Raw genomic sequence first — 13,172 nt, forward strand, 5'->3', positions numbered from 1 at the left:
ACAACCACATGCACACAGACAGGGAGGCAGGATGAAGGGGGCTCAGGCGGATGGAGAATTCATTCTTTCCTCTCAACACAAATTTAAGATTCATTTTGATTTCCCCCTCCTTCCCTTATCTTCTTCTTTACTACTCCTTGGAGAATTAAAGCCACAATAAAAGGTTAAAAATCTAAAAGGGAGTGCTTGCAAATGTTTGTATGTGGCTAAATTCTCCACCTAGAGATAGAACAATAGTTTTGGGTTGCGAGACATTTGTACTGTAAGCCTGAAAGGTGGAGTCCCTCCCCTAAAACCGTACACAAACTGTGCTTACCCTCGGAGGGCAGCTCCCCCCCCCCCATTAGCCTTAAAGCCTGTATTACACAACAATGAAAAACAGGGAGGACCTAAGTTTTGATTCCAGTTTCTTTCATTTTTATTTCAGCTATAATGTCTGCCTCCAAGATCTTCAAATAATAGTTTTTCAACATCCCAGTTATATAGAAAAAATAATTTGGCCCAAACTTACAGACCATTCAAATCTTAAACGCAGATCTCACCATACACTCCTTTTAGCTTTTAAAAACTGAATTTGTCAAATCTCAAAGCTATTTACAGTTATCAGATCAGGCCGACTTACCAAAAAACATACCAAACACAACTGCTACCCACTTCCTTCCTCTCCCACCTCCAAATGAAAATCCTGTATTTATTAAATGCTTAAATAATAAAATGTTCACAGATCTGTTTTTCACATTTTGTTCATTTTCCACCCTGTATTCTGCCTGCATAAATGTATTTCTGGAACTACTTAATTCTGAATATGATATGAAGCATCACAAAACAATCAATAGCAAAGGCTTCTATTTTAGATATTCTAGAAGGCATATTTATAAAAACAACTCTGGCATTTTAGAAAAATCAATTTTAAAACATACTCAAAATGGATTAATGTATTTGCTCTCCCAGTCCCCCATCCCACCCTGCAACACAGCTGCCCTTCCTCATTTAGGAACACCATTCAGGATGGTGATCAGAGCACATTTAAGGGAGAGACCTACCTCACAGAACATATAGAGAGACAGCAATGTGAGGCCAAGGTTATAGACCACTAAAATTCTCCGGCAAGAGAACGGCTGCCTATTCTTCATGTATTTGGGTCCCAGCCATACAATTAGTAAGTATATGACAGAGCAGATAAAAGTAGGTATATAATTGTCCAGAAGAAACCATCCTTTTACTCTGGTATCTGGAAAGTAATAAAAGAAAAATATTTAGTGATTAATAAGGCAGATATGAAAACAACTACAACTTTTTTCCCCAAACATTAAAAATCTTCTCTCCCCATAATTTTATAAAATAGTCATCTGATACTCCAGTTCCTAATGCCAACGAAGCAACTGGAAGAGGAAGCAGGAGTTTTCAATATTTGTCATACAAGGTGAAGCTCCTGTTATGTGTTCTGAGTAATGTGCATATCATATATGGTTTTTGCTAAGTAAAAATAATACGTATTCCAAAGAATCTTAAAGAAAGCAAGGAGAAAGCTAAATTTGCCACTAACTGTATTTACCGACCAGAGCTGCTGACTGATGCACAAGATAACAGAACTCCACAAATGACAGTCTTTTTGAACTCCAGAGTCCTCACCTGAAGTGTCTGCTAGTCTGCCCAGCAGGTGCAGACTCAGAGAAAATGGGCTATTCATCCAGCTTAACGACAGTCACAGTCACCCCAATGAGAAAGGCAGTATCTACTATGAGTGCAATGGTCAACAGCAGAGGGGACAGTACTTTTTAAGGAAAAATAAAAAGGGGTGAGGTAGCAAGGACCAGTGCGGTGACTATTTAGGGAACCACAGGAGCAGCAGCAGCTTGAGAGAGAAGACCTACACTGTTTCAAAGATGCTACAGGGGGAGGAGAGCTCTCCCCTGCTCTCTCCTCCTCCTTTCCCTACAGGGATGAGGAAAATTAGTCCCACGCAGCTATAGCTGTGGGAGCAATCTGACAGCCCTCTCTTTGGATGGGGGTAAACTCCCTGGCAGCCAATCCTCCCCCTGGTGTTAACCTGTCCCCTGTAAGTCAACTTCAGCCTGTGATCGATGCCCAGGAAGCCACCTCTGCAGCACATTCCCCTTGGTATGCTGCTTTGATGAGCCCCCCCCCAAAACCTTTCACTCCTCAATCTTCTCTCCTCTCCAAGGTCACCTACTCTGGAGCTCAGAGGCGCATGTACGTTTTGCCTCCTCCATCTTCAGAGAAGCAGCAGCTAGTAAGCATAGTCTCTGTCCCCGCTTTGACCTCCTGACTGAGCCATCCTGCTACCTTCCCCAATACTTTTTCTCTTGATCTTGCAGGAAAAGCAGCCATCCAGTTGGAGAACAGGTTGTCAGTCTCCTTTCTTGCAGACATTCTAAATTCACCCAGTGTCTCTCTGTAGTGCTCCTGCAATGGCTTTAGAGGAAGATGCCCTCCCTCCTCTCCCCATTACTTAGGCTAAGGTGGTCCCAGTGGACTTAAAGGAGGAGGTTCTTAATGCCTTGTGTTCTCAACTCTGGGCCCTGGCTATCAACTGTGAGAAAACAAATTCTCATTTAGCAACTAACATTAGACTGTTACATATGTTTGTGTGCACATATAGATCACAAACAGTAAATGCACACACAGAAACCTCCTCCCATTTCCTTTCACTTAATGCTCTATTTTACACCTTGCTTTTGAAATTTCATAAGGCCATATGCCATATGTGCAATCTCTTTCTATATTGCCAAATACTTCCAGTACTTACAGCCCCACTGTATCTCCAGGCAGGAAGTCCCCAGGGCTCGAGCCAACTCTGGTAGTCTCTGCCACCCTGTGCTGACTTGTTCAGACACGGGCATGTGAAACAATTGTGGCCATGGAGCTCTGAGGAAATGGCGGTTGGGTGAAAGGTGCTGGGGAAGAGTTTCCTTATTCTCAAATTTATGCAAGCAATCACATGTTTTCCTTCTCTTCGGCAGGTGCCACCTGTGGCTTCTGCAGCCATGAAAGGTGGAGGGACTTTTCTAGGTACACAACTGTTGATATACTGAGAATACAAAGTAGAAAATGACAAGAACAAGTGTCCTGAGTCCCTGAAAAAACTCAGGAGTTTTCTCAATCTTGGTCATGTTTATTATTGTTTCAGCTGTTTAAAATTGGATTCTTTTGACCCATACGGTTGAAATAAGGCATCATCTCAATGCAAGTAAATATTCAAGATGATCTAACTTGTTTTTCTCATTTGGCTATACAGTAATTGATTTAACCTACCCCCTCCTGATGGGCACCTAGATTATTCCCAGTCTTGTCAAGCAATGCTGCAGAGAACACCCTTATTCCTATCTTCACATATCTGATCAAGACAAGTTCTAGGATGAAGGCTCAGGAGTCAAATAGCTGAGTCAAAGGGCATGTGCATTTTTATTTCAATGGAAGACACAATTACCCTTCAGAGAGGTCATACCAGGTAGACTCTTTTCCCACATCATCACTGCTATCAAACACATTTCATTTCTACCACGCTAAGAGACTGAATTTCTTTCGCTGTTTTCAGAAGTGAAACTGAATCTTTTCATCTATTTAAAAGCTTCTTGCAATTTTTTAATGACTCTGTGAACCTAAAAAGTTCCTTCTTTATAGATACATCATGTATCATTACAGATGACATTCAAAGAGCGCAATATGGAGCTGATTTACTTCCTAAGAGGAAACAAACGATGAAGTATAAAAAAGCATAAAAAAAGTATAAAAAAGTATAAAAAGTGAGGTGTATATATTTACCCACTGATGTGACACAACATGAAAGGACATTAGTAAGTCTTTAAAATTGTAAAAGGGGACACGTTTTAAATTACTCCAGCAGTGCATTTTGGAAACCAGTCTCAGCTGCAGACTCGCAAGAACTGAGGAAAACGTTCCACCAGTGATGGTAAAATCTGCAGCATTCCTGGGCTGCAAACTTTCTAGCATAATCTGAACCCCCAGCTACAGTCAGCAGAGGGTCACAGTAGCTGTGTGTCTGCTCCAATAGCCAGGGACACTTCACCACTTCAAGACCGACATCACAGGACTTTTCTAAGCCCCTTGTTATCCAGGACAAAGCGTTAGTTTTATCATAGAAGATGCTAATGTTTTCTAGAATCTGTTCATGCAATATTTATAAGTATCCATAAGGGGAGGGGAGCAAAACCAAAACCACCTTACCTCGGGGGCCTAGCAATGCCTTGAAATAGGTACTACGTGATGCATCAAAATTTTCCATTTTAAAACCTATTAAGAAAAACAGACATTGATTAATCTCTACTCAAAATGCTTTTTATACAGTGCTTTTTCATAAAAGAACAAGAACAAATCCTTTTCAAAGAACATGCTACAGACAAGGTTATGCTGAAATTTTTTTTTAACTCCCAAAGTTACTTGTGTGCTGTGTCTAATTTGAAAACCAAAGGAAAGACAGAATCCCGTGAATTCACTTTATAAATGAAGTGCCAGTTTTCTAAAGTTCTTTTCGCAGTTCCATAAAAATGCTTTCCGTGAAGCTGGAATCTCAGTGGGGAGAAGAGTGGAACTGGACTGAAAAAAGCGGCAGACGGGAGAAGATCCCATCTGGGCAGGAACCAGAGCTTGAGGTAAGACTGTAGCCAAGAAAGGAAGAGCCATGTTGGAGACAGGAAGGCCACAGTGAAGAGATGGAGTCCTCTGCTTGCTATCTTCATTAATTATTATTTAAAAATATTTCATGTCCATGGAAAAAAGAAAACAAAAAAACAAACAAACAAAAAACCTCATCACTTCGCTCCAACCACAATCCCGAAGCCCCACTGTCAGAAAGAACCTATGGTAACATTTCTTGGACATACCTCGAGACTTTTCTCTTCTGAGCACAAAAGGGGTCATATCAATTGTTTTTACAATTGTGGATTTCAACCCATTACTAGATGATTAGGTCAACTTAGCATTAGAAAGCAATTATAGTAATATTAATCAGAGTGCTCTCCCTCCAGTGAGAATGAATATTTTCATAAACCTCTGTTATTGTATCACATAAGTATGCTGATATATGTTGTGATATAAAATATATTCTTACTGTGGAGGTTACAGTGAACAAAGAGAAAACAATGTTATATTAAGGAGTATATATTACTTGCTTGCTTTCACTTAAAACATCTTGGAAATATAGTCTATCCGTAGTTACAGATTTACCTTTATCTTCTAAGATTTTATAGCTCCCCACATTTCCCATTTAAGATATACATTTACAGTAGAGCTAAGTATTTTTTCAAATACTATTTTCTATATTAAAGTTAGAAGGCATACATTTACTCTTCACAGAATTAACCACAAATATTTTACTTTCCAAGGGCAAAGGCAAAATTGGTTTTATTAAGTAAAGTAAGCTGTTAATCATTTAATGATACTTCTCTTTCTTGGCTTATGGCACTGAAGTATGTGTGCTCTTTGGCTAATTTCATGGATAAAACTTCCCTTCATCCGTGGACTCTAGTAGTTACAACTGTGTCAATCTAGCCAGCAATGAGACAGAGACCACCAAGAACACTTAGAAAGTAGTAGTTACCAGAGTTCTCTTCTTACACCTGTCCCTTCCACCCTGGGTTAGGGGTGGGGAGTGGGGTGCACAGGAAAGGTACTGACTCCCTCAACCCATGGCTGGAAACCAGGAAGCCACCAACCTCTACACATACAAGTGCCAACAATTATACACAATCACAGTACTAGGTCACTTCTGAAATCCTGAAAATTATACAGCTTTTTAATATACTGTATTCCTAAGACCATTCTGGTTCTGACCCATTTTCCTGCCCAAAACTGAACCTCTTCAGGGGACAGAAATTCTAGAAGATTTGAGAATTGGTTAAGCTTTATATTTCCTAAGCAGAATTCCTCTTAAAAAGGATGCCATCCATTTAAGGATGCTTTATCTATTCAAAGTCTAACAGCTGGAAAATAATTTAACTGTATCTATTTTTTTCATCATCTACTGAAAATCACCTAGAACAAACATCCTGTTTTTGTGAAATTGAGATCATTCTAATAAAATTTAACTTTATCTGTGATGGATGGTGGACCATGTATATGGAGGTCACGAGGTCCCCTTAATCCCCAATGAAAAGCAAACAGGCACAAGGAGGAACAAGGTTATGAACACGTTGACTACTGCACTGAGTCACTGATGGACAAGCTGCCCACCAGCGACAAATCCACCTTCTTCCAAAACATTTTAAATCTAGATCCTGCTTTTACTTAATGAATACATAGCTTATGAATGGATCATATTACAGATATAAAAATCAGGTATTAAGCAAAAAGGGGCTGAGAGCAGGTATACAGGATAACAGGCTGGCAGGTGATTAGGTGGGTAAGTGCTGGGCTCTTCATCATAGCACTTTTTTTTTTTTTTTCCTTCAGATTTCATTTATTTTTGAGAGAGAGAGAGAGAATGTGCTCATGCATGAGCCAGGGGTGTGGCAGAGGGAGAGAGAGAAGCAGACTCCCTGCTGAGTAGGGAGCCAGATGTGGGGCTCAATCCCAGAACCCCAGGACCGTGAGCTGAGCCAAAGGCAGATGCTTAACCAAATGAGCCACCCAGTGCCCCAACACCACCTAGGTTTGAAATCCATTTTGTCCACTTACTAACAATGTGACTTTGGACATGTTATTTAACCTCTCATCTGTAAAATGGTGGCAAATGTACAGTAATTGCCTCAAAGGTTAAGAAGATCAAATGATTTAATACACATTAAATCCCTAGAGCAGTGCCAGGCATGCACTAAGGCCTCAATAAAGGTTTTCCGCTGTAGGTCCGCAACAGGTTCAGCTCCACGAGGGATACCGCCATCAATGGCTGCTTGTGTTTCTCAGCAGGGCACTGCCGGCCTTCTGTCCCTGGTCCCTGTGCACTCAATGCCATCAGTGAGCCCCTAGTCATCCTGACAACCCACCCACAACTTCCCCTTCAAGGCGGACAGCAATTGAAGATAGGTGAGCTGATAGCATCACCGAGAGAGGAGCTGTTAATAGGAGGCAGTAATCAAGGAGAACAAGGCTGAAATGAATGTAGTGATGAGATTCACAAATACCAAGCACCTACTGTGTACAGAGTGTTGCTGAGCAGGGGCAGAGGCAAAGGAGCAGACCTAGAAACCTAGAACAAACTTGACATTCACAGGGCAGAAGGAAGCCCGGGGCTATAAACCGAAAACAAAACCAAGCTCATCCAGCGAATGAGTGGGTGTCAGAACGGTGCATACTACAACAAGCTGTGTACTTAATACTAATCAGCTGTCGAGACGCCATTCAAGTAACAGTAACATGGGATCTAGCACGAGGAAAAGACCTGACAAGGGAATCATTCTAACTTTTTTTTTTTTTTTTTAAGATTTTATTTATTTTTCAGAGACAGAGGGAGAGAGCGCGAGCGAGCACAGGCAGACAGAGAGGCAGGCAGAGGCAGAGGGAGAAGCAGGCTCCCTGCCGAGCAAGGAGCCCGATGTGGGACTCGATCCCAGGACGCTGGGATCATGACCTGAGCCGAAGGCAGCTGCTTAACCAACTGAGCCACCCAGGCATCCCAGAATCATTCTAACTTTTAACCAATTTAACCAGAGGGCTGTAACCAGTTTTGTTTTGTTTTTGTTTTTAATATAAGGAGGATATAGAAAAGGTGGAAACAAGTAGGGGAAAAAAAAGAAGTCAAACATGACAAGGAACTGACCTGTGGGAGAGTGTTGGGAGGTAGGAAGAACATGAGTGGTCTTGGAAAAAAGGAGGCCCAGGAACTGGTATAACGACACATCATTGTAAGAACAATGCCTAGGACAGCGTTCAGTTTGAGAATCTAGGCTAACATCACAGCAACAGAAAAGCAGCTTGATTAAACATAAGGTAAAATTTCAGTCCAAGAATCCTGAAGCCAGCAGCAGGTTACCAGAAGAAACTGTGAAATTTAGTATTTGGAGATATTCAAGAATTCTGTGACAAGCCATCTGTCTGAGCAACCCCAGTCTAAACCCATCTTGAAAAGAGGCCCCGAGGAAGCTGGCAGGCCCAGGAGCACTCCTGTGACTCGCTGAGATGGAACATCTCTATAAAAGCACACACAACATATGATTTTCTCTGTAATAGCACATCTGTTCTTAGACTGCATTTCTTTTTCATGTGAGAATTCCTGTCTTAGGTTGGCAGAACTTCTCACAATCAAACTTAGGAACACATGAAACAGCTAGCAAAACATTCTCTGCAAGAACATATGTGGAGAATAGTAAGGGAGGAGTGTGTGTTACTCCTGAAATATCCACAGGGAAGGGAGTGAAAGCATGGGCAGAGATGGTCCCTGGCACACAGGCCCTGACTCAGTGGAGTGCTGGTCTGTGAACCACAGGCCTGATTCTGGGCTGGACTCTGCCGTGTGAAAGGTTCCCCCCAAACTCCCTCTACCACACCCACAGCTGGACGTGTATGGTAATCCTGTCAGATGCAGGTGTTTGTTTTTACCCAGGTTACCAAGAAACTGTCGTCAAAGCTTTACTTTCATTATTTCCCCAGTGTCAGCTCACGTTTCTGTCTGGCCAGCCACGTATCTGGTATCCGTCCGTACCGTGTACCCACTTTTTCACTCCCGCCGTCCACCTACCAAGTGCCCTCTATGTGCCAGGCACAAAGGCACTGAGGGACGCAGCAGGAACAAGACAAAACTCCACGCTGGCGGAGAAACACACACATACAGAATCTGTTATGTAAAGGGACTATCAGCAAGCAAGTAATACAGCAGGGGTCGGGGGTGGGGTCATGGAACAGGATCCACTTTGGAGAATGTACAAGGCCCCCTGATGTACAAGGGCACTAGACAGCAGACACCTGAACAGAAGGAACATCGAGGCAAAGGGCATTCCAGTTAGAGGGATAGGTGAGTGCAGGGGCCCCAACGCCAGCACGTGCATGGCATGTTCAAAGGCCACAGGCTAGGCGGGGGGAGAGGGGTAGTGGATGGCAGCAACATGAGAGGCCTTCTGTCCCCCACTCTCCGCCTGGCACCCGGAGCTCACTCGGTGGTGAGCCACAGAAAGCAACCACATGGCACAGCTTGCAGAGAGCACGTGGCCAAAAGGCTGGGAACAGAAGATGCCAAAGCTTAATTGCTCTCACTGCCACCGTCCCCTCATCCTGGCTGCAGGCGGCTTGCCAGCACCATGCCCTTTTCCTCATCACCTCCCTTGCTGAGCCACAGGAACAGTACAAAAGGTCTCAGCAAATGAATTCTTCACAGCCAGGCGGGGCCGGCCCACCCTACTGGGTGGATCCGGCACTTGCTGAGAGGTCTATGGGCCCAGCTCTACTCTTTTATAGTTCTCTAACAGAACAGGAGAGGCAAACAGTCCTGGAAAAACCCTGGACTCTTTGCCTAGTGATCTGCAATCATGAGAACGATATGACCCACTTTGCACAAGACATTCAACTGTACTGCCAGGTCTGTGGGCGGCCGGACGGTTGCAGTCCCCCCTCTGCCAGGCTGCCCGTGGGCCAAAAACACCCCTTCTCAGTAATCCAAGTCACCCTACCGGCAGCTTGGGCAAGTTGGGCCAAGTGGGAAAACAGCTGCTCCATACAATTGTACTAGCAGGGACCAAGCCCAGGCACTGGGCCCATGGTAGAGAAGCTCGGGTCCTAAATGAAGCAAAAGAATAAGCCATTCTTTGATCTGGCTGGTTCCCCAAAGAGACAGGAAAAGGGGGTGGTCAGCACCTCCCAGGAACCAGATCACACTGACACCAGGCCAAGCATTGCTTCCCCAGCCTCCGTAGCCCTAAATCTCTGATGCCCACTCAACCTACAGGGCTTCTCAGAGTTGGTCATGATGGGAAGCAACAGGATCTGTTGAAAAAAAATTCTATGACAGTATTCCAAGTATTCACTAGTTCATTCATAAGCCACACAGAAAAAATAATGACAATAAAAATGGGATAAGGGTAGAAATCAGAGGCAAGCAAGTAAATTAGAATAGACTGAGGGGCTCAGTCGGTTAAGCATGTCCCTCTGGGGGCGCCTGGGTGGCTCAGTGGGTTAAGCCGCTGCCTTCGGCTCAGGTCATGATCTCAGGGTCCTGGGATCGAGTCCCGCATCGGGCTCTCTGCTCAGCAGGGAGCCTGCTTCCTCCTCTCTCTCTCTGCCTGCCTCTCTGCCTACTTGTAATCTCTCTCTGTCAAATAAATAAATAAATAAATAAAATCTTAAAAAAAAAAAAAAAGCATGTCCCTCTGGATTTCAGCTCAGGTCATGATCTCAAGCCCATGATCTCAAGCCCTCCACACTAAGCATGGAGTCTGCTTAAGAGTCTCTCTCTTCCTCTGCCCCTCCACCGTCCCCCCACAAAAGAAAAATAGATTTTCCTCTTTTATGCACATTTTTCAAAGGATACTCTTAGTTGCAAGCCACTTCCCACTATCAAATTCTGGAGTGTTTGTGGTAACCATGCGACTGTATTATAATTGTGCCTCACCATAAGTATCTCACTAAGAAAACTAACGGGGTATGGCCACTCCCTTAAATTACCCTAGATTATAAGAGGGTGTGAGAGTTCAGCATACCCATATCCGAATCAAATATTTTTTTAAGAAATTTATTCACTTGAGAGAGCGAGCGAGCACACACACAGGCGGGGGTGGGGTGGGGAAGGGCAGATGGAGAGCGGGAAGCAGACTCTCCACTGAGCAGGGAGCCCAATGATGTGGGACTTGATCCCAGGACCTGAGATCATGACCTGAGCTGAAGGCAGACACTTAACTGACTGAGCCGCCCAGGCACCCTGAATCAAATATTAATTCTGTGTCCTGAGACAAGTTCCTGCCACCCATACTAAGAATTACAGGACTGAGGTGTGCCTTAGGCCTGAACACAAGAGAAACATTGCAACCACCACAGAATGAAATGCAGAAACCTGAACACCCTGATGTAAGCAGACCTCAAAAGGGCAAAAACAGCATCCTCCGAAGAGAGCCCTGCTCATGTGGAAAATCCATCTGTCAGCTCCCTCCAGGAGGAGTACGGCCAGGTGAATCACCTGTGTGAGGTTAAATAAGCATTACTGTGCCTTTGATCTGCTATCAAAGAGTTTGCTGGGGGCTTGTCTGAAAAAAGACACTGCACTAAGCTTTAAGCAGAACAGTTGCACCCCCCTCCTTTCCATTTGGCTCCCAAGAGGGATCACAAAATATAAGAGAATGGTGGGGGATGGGGTGGTGGTGACAACAGAAGGGTGCTGGGGTTAATGAGAAATGGCATAGAAAGTTCTTCCACCGTAGCTCTCAAGACGAGTTTTCGGTCTCACTAAGAATGCAAACGCTATCATCTTGGCTGTTTATAGCTGCAGCGGGAGAAAGCTGGAAGGTTGTTCAGCAACTGAAAAGTATTAAGATCTTAGGGTAAATCTGTTTTAAGAGACATCAAGATTTTTAAAAATTTACTATAGTAAAGAAAGTTAATTTCCTGGACTCACAGGTAAGTAGTAGAGATCTGTAGGGTCAAGTATTGGCTCTTCTTGCTGCTAAGGTGATGACAGTAGGCAGCAGTCGGCTTGCTGCGATAACTCCCTTTCCTGCAAAATCAGTCAAGTCAGACATGGCTTTTGGCTTACAGATGTGTTTACTGCAGACATTTAACTACTGTTTAGCATAACTTCCTCATGACATCTGGTTTATTTATTCTTTGACTTGTCATAGTTCATGTAAAACTGAGTCAACTGAGCTGACGAGCTACAAGGGGGTCAGGATGAAATCTCCCTCCACTTTCTCTTCTCCAACCCATTCATCTCTTTAACAGTCAACTTGTGTTAGGCAGGCATGGGAACATTCTTCGAGCTGACTGCCAATAACACGAAAAATTAAACAGTGCTTTAATTTGGTAGTCACAACACTCTTTCCTGAATTTAAAAAGGTTTTTCTAGGTTGGAAAAAATCAGCTCCGCAATGAGAGGAGGAACATAAACCATACCTTGCTCAGAAATGTTAAAATATAAAAACTGTCATAAAGATCATAAGGGGAAGAATATCTAAGTACTAGCAAGATTTCAGGTATGAAAGTAAACTGACAAGAGAATTCCTTTAGAATGCTCACATTTAAATAAATGACAACTCTGGATTAAATCTTGGCTCAAGAGAAATTATCTGCCACATCAATAGTGGTATTGTCACTCTGCCAAAGCACATATCTATCCTTATTCTTTTGTTTTAAAAGATTTTATTTATTTGAGAGAGAGAGAGAGAGAGTGTGTGTGAGAGAGAGCATGAGAGGGGAGAAGGTCAGAGGGAGCAGCAGACTTCCAGTGGAGCTGGGAGCCCAATGCGGAACTCAATCCCCCGGACTCTGGGATCATGACCTGAGCTGAAGAAGGCAGTTGCCCAACCAAATGAGCCACTCAGGCGCCCTATGCTTATTCTTTTTTCCTGTAGAATTTCCATACTTTCTAGCCTCCATTCTAAGGGCATAACAAACTCTGACACAATCATGTTGTCTACCATACATCACACATGTAGAGAGAAAACACAGTCCTATTTGGGGCTTTGGATAAATAACTGCAAAATTAGGGCACTAATATGCACTGCAAAGGATGGCTTCGGGTTAGCTCCATGGTTAAAGAAAGCTGAACAGCTTCATTCTGGTGTAGTGTTCAATGTGTGTGTGTGTGGTGGTGGTGGGGAGATGGATTTTAAATGTTGCAATAATCAATTTCCCTTACTACAAAGATTAGATAGGTTAAAAGAGAAGTGCCCAATCTCCCACTCCTTGGGTGCCACCAGTTAATTAAGAATTACTATTTTAACCACTGCTGGAGAAGAACAGTCTTCTAAACCAATGGAGTCACCCCTGTGGCTTTGTTTTTAAGTCAATCATCTGTGGTCTTTCCTCTCTGCTCTCCCTTAGTCTTCACTTCCAACCCCTTCTCCCAGGCCCAGATTAGATGATACAAAGACTCTCTGTTGGCCTCTTGTAGCTCTGTGGTCTTGACAACTCGTTTAGCACATATCTACTTCAACTTTGATAGGACTTGGATATTTATTTTTTTTAGGTATTATGGGACCACACTCTGTACATCCTTAGGTAAAGCCCAAATCCCTCAAAGGGCAATTTGTTCTATGCATTCAACAATTATCTAT

The 13,172-nt window shown here is 43.3% G+C and overlaps 1 protein-coding gene across 12 annotated transcripts in view; it reads right to left on the reverse strand.

The window, feature by feature from the left end:
* ELOVL5 (ELOVL fatty acid elongase 5) overlaps positions 1 to 13,172 on the reverse strand; it is a 72,961-nt gene that overhangs the window by 24,314 nt on the left and 35,475 nt on the right. For 11 of the 12 annotated variants that reach the window (XM_082729385.1, XM_082729396.1, XM_082729389.1 and 8 more), the window contains 2 exons: positions 4,210 to 4,275; positions 1,044 to 1,231 (listed from right to left, as the gene is read on the reverse strand). In XM_082729385.1, the coding sequence (XP_082585511.1) occupies positions 1,044 to 1,231; positions 4,210 to 4,267 (246 nt within the window). In that variant the 5' untranslated portion in view covers positions 4,268 to 4,275. Of the gene's footprint in view, positions 1 to 1,043; positions 1,232 to 4,209; positions 4,276 to 11,515; positions 11,615 to 13,172 lie in introns of all 12 variants that reach the window. The other variant, XM_082729390.1, reaches the window with a different exon arrangement.

Source organism: Mustela nivalis (genome assembly GCF_964662115.1).
Source record: "Mustela nivalis genome assembly, chromosome: 5".
Classification (NCBI taxonomy): Eukaryota; Metazoa; Chordata; class Mammalia; order Carnivora; family Mustelidae; genus Mustela; species Mustela nivalis.